Source organism: Hemibagrus wyckioides, linkage group LG06 (assembly GCF_019097595.1).
Source record: "Hemibagrus wyckioides isolate EC202008001 linkage group LG06, SWU_Hwy_1.0, whole genome shotgun sequence".
Classification (NCBI taxonomy): domain Eukaryota; kingdom Metazoa; phylum Chordata; class Actinopteri; order Siluriformes; family Bagridae; genus Hemibagrus; species Hemibagrus wyckioides.
The window spans coordinates 17,942,701-17,949,572 of NC_080715.1; the positions used below are offsets into that span (position 1 = coordinate 17,942,701).

The following is a 6,872-nucleotide window of genomic DNA, read 5'->3' on the forward strand; positions in this document are numbered from 1 at the left end:
TGTATGCGCGCACACACACACAGTATGTTGTGGGGGGATGTGTATGTCCCAAGTGTTGAGGAGTAATTTCCTCCTCCTGGTATATAGAGCAGTAGTATTTGCTCTTCTCTGTCCCCAATGGGTTTTATTGTGGAATATTTATTGCAATGTTCTACAATCCTGAGTGTATGAAGGCAGTCAAAGGGACTTTCTCACCCATATTCATAGAATATCATGATCTATACCATCATCAGCATGGTGTCACTGCTTGCAATAAACAAAACTTTACTTCTTTGAGTTATAGAGTTGGATTTACACTTGTGTAATGGTGCAGTGTTGTTGGGAAAATGTAAGTATAGCATATCCAAAATAATAAAAATAATAAAATCTATTCTCCACAAATCTATTCATCATAAAATGATTTATAAGCCATTATTTCACACACTGTTAAATTATTTAACTAATGGGTTCCACAGAAATTCAATTAAGCAAGGTCATGCTGCAAAAACACATTAAGCCCTTATGTAAAAATTATATTTGCTTATCATTATGAACAATTAACTATAATTGAATGCAATTAAATGTAGTCTAAATGGACAACTTAGCACTTGTACATGTATGCACTGCAATTTCTCAAAAACAAACAAAACAAAAAAACACATACAAATGTATATACTCTATATATATAAAATCCTTGTTAGGAAACACTGAACACACCACAAGCTGTTACATTTCATTTTTTATTCATTACAAAATCAGATGAATCCATAAAATTTTATTCACATACCTTTAACATAAGTTAGAATAAAAAACACAAATGAAAAATTAAAACATTAAAACATACTGGGAATCCTAATGTTAAAAAGAAAAAGAAAGGTGGAGAGATGTATTGCTTTTCTAAGTGGCACTAAAATTACACCAGAGTTTAATGACTTTTGCATACTTTACAATTTAAGTTGTACAACTCAGTAGACACAAAATGATTTAAATGTAAATGTCCTTCAGCTAATGATGTATTCACTCATTAACATGAGAACCTCAGCAGTAACAGTGACTTCATTCCTGTCAATTTGAGCATGGCTTGTTTCTCTTATCTGTAGACATGGCTCCAATTTGACCATGACAGGGGAATTCTCAGGTCAGTAATAGTCCTTTTGCATAATTAGCCTGCACATGTGGACTAAGCTGTGATAATGATGCCTGAAACACAGTGTTCTTCAGCAAATACTGGACCACATAATTAACTGGAGCTGACACTACAGTTTTGTGTTTCTTCCACACCTGTGTGTCACATCCAATTAAAGACTTCTTAGTGGAGCTAATATACAGCTAAATGAGTTACTATTGCTGACAGGACCACTTGTATATCCTTGTACATGCATATCTAAATTACAGTATGTATTATGTTAATTAGGTCTATGCATCAAGTAACCTTTCTAATTAATTCAGTAATGAAGACCATTTCATCATAATGACATTCAGTAAATCTATATGCAAGGATTTTCAATGAACAAGACAAATGCTTACCAAATCCTTACCAACTGCATATGAAAGCCACTCATTTCATTGTGAGAACAAAGCCTTAGCTTGAACTTATTACCAAATGAACCTACAGAGATAGAAAAACTGGAAAATGAGCATCTGATAGCTGCAAAAGTACAATACAGCACACATTACCAGAAGGTTAATGTTAAAGTTATGTACACTAAAATCAAAACACCATACTTCTGGAAGTGCAAACCATGTCCTTGGCTAAATGACATGAAGATGGATTCAAGAAAATGGGGAGAACTTGTGTCCTGGGTGACACCAAGGCCTCCAACTCAAGTGGGAGATGAATAGTACAGAGTTGGAAGATGCTGAAATTATATGTAGATTCATAGGATGTTAACTAGTAAGAAGTCTTCCTCCTAAACCTATATAATAACTCCATTTTGTAGCATATTAAAGGATTATGCAGTGCTGCTAGACCATTGGATTGAAGCCTTAAATTGATAAAACTGATTTAGAGAAGGCTGGTCATTAGATATGTTAAAGGGCAAATTACGTCTTTGTGTACCTCAGTCTGAGACCTCCTTCAAAAGACCAATCCTTTACTCACCCCCAACACCACTTTGTCTTTAGATATCTACAGCAAATCCTACTAACTACATGGTCTTTACATTTTTAAATCATTGATTTAGTAGCGGCCCTGTGGCCCTCTGTATCCACAGCTAGTAAGGTCATGTATACATGAGTGCTTTAGTATAAGCCCTTTGCTTTGGCTCTGAGAGCACAGGTGTAGAGTGCAAAGAGGTTTAATCCATTCCCAGGGCCTTCAGCTGCCTCTCGATGTCCTCATCGGAAATGGTAGCGGCTTTGGTCTTTGATGCACTGGGGAGACTCTTTCCAGCTGAGGGGGCTCTCACCATCTGCACAACACCATTCAGCGAAATCACATCAGCTTAAGAACCAACAACCATACAGCTGTTTGTCTGTGTCATTCCTTCAGATTAATGTCTGAAGTTAGACAGACACATCAAGAATAAATAATCACTTCATTTTCGAAAGAACTAACAAAGAGAAAGCTGAAAGAAGTGTGGTAATATATAGATTATGTTTCAGCCCAAGGGAGCACATTATACATCTGTCAGAGTTGACAGAACTGGGTAAGCAACAAACCAAAGGCAAAGCCAAAAGCCACACATCTGTCTAAACTACATAAAACCTATGTAGAACACCAAACGATTTATATGAGACAGATGGAGAACAACTTAGAAATTGAGCTAGAGAGTAAATGAGTCTCTTACCTTTCCAGAAATTTCAATTCCAATTTCATCCAGCACCTGGTTCACAATGTCCTGAGATTCTTCTTCATCCCCTGACTCACTAAAAATTTCATCCAGTGTGTCATTGACTGAGGATAAAAAAAAAACAAGATTAGCAATTTATTGTTCACTAAATATGACAGAAATATAACTTTCTGTCATGTAAATAAATTTCCAATAAATATCAAAAAAATTATTCAGATGAAAACCTTAAACAATCTTTTTATTTATGCACTCATACATATTTATTTGTAGTATTCCTTTTATGCATTTTTATTCTGCTTTATTTATTTCTGTATTTCATCTATATGATAATTATGGGGTGTTAAAACAACAGAGATGAGATCTAAAAATGATTCATGCGTGCTTCTGGTAGAAGATATATTTATTTCACTTTTAGTTTAAGTGCCACAAAAAACATAATTTCATATCATTAAGTATATCAGTGTGAAGTGCTGGCCAAAGAAACATCATCTGTCAAACAAAACCTGATTCATCTAACTTTAACTTGTGTATCACTTTAGATTTTACACTTAAAATCAGTTTTTTAGTATTTTTACTGAAATAAGTAAATATTCTTGATTAGCATTTTGAGTTGTATTGGATCTGTTGATCTCTTGTCTGTGTGCAGCCAGTAGCTGAGAATTCGAAGCATCTAGTGATTAATGAATCATTGACTGACTCCTCATTATCATAAGGGCAAGGAAATACAGAAAAAAGGGGGAAAAGAATTATGGAGATAATTGAATAAATTGTGGAGAAAACAATAATTACAGGACAACACAACTATATATAATAATAATAATAATAATAATAAAGGATGGAAAAAAGAAGAACTCAAGAAATACTAATTTATATTACAATTAAAAATATTTATTAAAATGTATTTATTTAATTTTTTTAAAACTACTTTGTATATATTGTATATATTTACTGATCAGTAAATATATACAATAAATAAAGGCTACCTCCATTTCAGTTTTGACCTGGTCTTATTTATGTGTCTCCAGTGTAAAGTATGTGAAACAGGGCCAACCATCAATAATAATTAAAAAATATATATATATTCTCACTCATATCTTCAGTCATGCCCATTTTCAGGTTTTCTTTCTGGAAGTCCTGCATTGTCTGCAAAGTCTTCTTTGGGTCCATTTTTTTATTTACAGCCTGCATAGTCTGCAAAGACAAACAGAGTGCATGTTATGAGTCAGATTCAGAGAAACATAGTAAGGTATCATACGACATGCATGGATAAAACATTATAATCACAGGCTGGATCCAGCAGGGGTGAATACATTTTGAATGTAGCTCAACATAAATCCTGCAGTAAGTACTGCACAAATAAAACAGGTTGAACTGAGAGGAGACTTTTTTAAAGGCCCTATGGGGTTTCAGCAGAATAACACTGCAAACAAAACAGGAAAAGCCCCATTTGATTATAGAGAATTATTTACACAAATCATCTCTGTCACATCCTCATTACAGACCATGTCTTTGACAGAAGCTCCTCCACAAAACCTTCACTATGACACTACAAATCCCAGGACTCATCAACAGTCTGGGAAGTAAATATTAATAGCTTCCTCCCTGACACAGAGAAGATAGTGTCTGATAAAATGTGTGTGTGTGTGTGTGTGTGTGTGTTTATGTGTGGCCTAGTTTAACTATAAACTAAAAGAGGAACAACACCTATTCAATTCAATTAACTTTTATGAATTGACTTAATTTATGAAATATAAAATATTCTATATTTTTTACTGAAGGTTTCATAATAAGTCATGATCATTTTGTTTATACAATAAGACTGAAGTCCAAAGGTTAATATTAACAACACTACACTTATTTAAATATAATTCCAAATATTTTATTAGACATCTAAATAATATGCACTGGTCTTGCACCAGTCTAACAATTTCATCTCTAATGGTTCAATACAAATCTGTCACCCACAAAACAGAAGCATATATACTGATGATATAAGAATCTATATCATTATCCCTAGCTCAGATATTCAGGTGAGAATTTGCTCTGCTTTGAACACACTGTTTTCTTTGTTTGTTTGTTTTTTCAGTGTAAAAGCTCAGGGCTTAAATTAGTCATCTGGTCTAATGCATCTAGGGGGCAGTATCTCACCTCATTGCGGCCCACCAGCTCACTTCCAAGACCCAGCTACAAGCTTTTGTAATGCAGAATTTTAATAGACACCATTGTAGCCTGAATTACCACAGCTGCTGGAAACAGATTTGCCCTCCAATGGGTTTAGAATATTCTGGGTTTTTTTGTCTGTTAGTAACTCTATAATCAGGAATGGTTCATTTGCATGCCTGCTGCCTCAGCTCCTCCAGAGACTAACACTAATTACACCTGCTTATGCATTCTTTTGAAGCTCAGGATCTGCTGTGTATGGGCTTCTGTTTTTGCAGCCTTCCTAAAGTTTTCCTACCAACATTGATCACATAAATGTTCATTCCTAAACTTAAAGATGTCTAGTGGCACCAAAAAGTAACAGCCTTACCTTGGCTGTGTTAGACATTGCTCCTGCCATTTTCATTTGAGAGTTCATGACTTTGGTCTGTGTGGACATAGAGGTCACTTTAGAGCTCACAGCATAGGTTCGATTCTTCTGCTTCCTCAGTTGGACCAGCTGCTTAGCCAATATCTTGCAGGCATCTCGGTTTCCAGCCTTGGCCATTTTCTTTATTTCCATTTCCTGTTGAGGACAAATAGTTTAAGCACTATTTTTCTAACTGTGTTTAGATTCTCATGTAAGCATATGTTAGTAAGTGAATAAAAGCAGCGCATTACAGCTCCAAGGAATTTATGCATTAGACAAATGCTTTATGTGCAGGTATACACACAGCTCTGCCCTGCAGTAAATCTGCAGTACATGGCATCTATAAAAACAGATGAATTTAGACTACTGTGCAAAAGTCTTAAGAATGTGCAAAAAAAATGATGTAAAACAAAGACAAGGACGTTTTAAGGAAATTACAATAAAGGGCAGTTTACATATAATACATACATACAATAAACTAAAAGTTAATGTCTGGTGTGACAACCCTTTACACATTTTACAAGTAAATTAACTGGTATTGGCTTTACCGAGAATTTTAGAGAATCTGCCACAGATTTTGTGTAGATTTGACTGCCATACTTTTATTATTGTCATTATTTATTCTCTTTTGAAACTTGGTTGTGTATAATAGAAGTGTCTTCTTTTTATTAAGAATTAATGACAAAATAGCAAGAATGCCATTCTTACCTTTAAGCTGAGATGCTGTTTTGCAGAATAGGGTATAGGATATCATGTTTGGTGGGTGTGAGTATATCCAAACTTTCAAGATATAGTGTTTCTAAAGTGCTTAAAATCTCAGTGTACAGTGAAAAATGTGTTTGCCTTCACATCTCTTTCACAAAATAACAGCTTGAAGGCAGCAGTGATAAACTCATACGATGTATCGTCCTACCTCAGTATAAAAAATGTGCCCTTAAAAACTGTGCCCTATGTGTACATCATGACAGATGATTCGATAGGCTGGTGTCACTCTTCCTGACTGAAATGGAGGAATTTTGCTGCTGAAACATACTGTTGATGAGAATCTGGTTCTGTTGTGGTGATTATTAATATTGTTTGGTGGAGAGAAATTGGAGCAGTGGAATACAACTTATTAGGGATGTTTTATTGCTGTGTCAGCCACTAGGCAGCGCTTAGAGTCTGAGAGCTGGAGCAAAAGTGACAGACTGATGACTAAAGCAGCGTAGCACCCTGTCTACAGTCTGACAGTAGATCCAACATCATAAGCTATAGTATGTAAGCTGTACTGCATTGTAGACTTTGCCAAATGACAAGATATTATTATTTAATATACTGTCAGGGCCTAAAGATAAATCAATGCTTTATAAGTCTTTTAATCGTAAAGACACAAAAATGCTTTGCCACTGTAAACGTCTACAAAAGTTTTAAAAAAGGGAGGCATTTATATTCATATTTCTATGTTTACAAAAAAGCCACAGCAGTTTCTTTGTTTAATGATTAAAACATGGTAAAATTAGAGGAAAATACATAATTCAGAGATTATAATGCAG

General features: G+C 34.7%; 1 protein-coding gene across 1 annotated transcript in view; it reads right to left on the minus strand.

The window, feature by feature from the left end:
- Nucleotides 1–743: 743 nt before the first annotated feature.
- Nucleotides 744–6,872, minus strand: part of chmp2ba (charged multivesicular body protein 2Ba) — an 11,147-nt gene continuing 5,018 nt past the window's right edge. Inside the window, exons 3-6 of the mRNA XM_058390837.1 lie at nucleotides 5,302–5,496; nucleotides 3,860–3,962; nucleotides 2,769–2,875; nucleotides 744–2,390 (exon numbers count right to left, since the gene is read on the minus strand). Coding sequence (XP_058246820.1) covers nucleotides 2,277–2,390; nucleotides 2,769–2,875; nucleotides 3,860–3,962; nucleotides 5,302–5,496 — 519 coding nt within the window. The 3' untranslated portion in view covers nucleotides 744–2,276. The remainder of the gene's footprint in view (nucleotides 2,391–2,768; nucleotides 2,876–3,859; nucleotides 3,963–5,301; nucleotides 5,497–6,872) is intronic.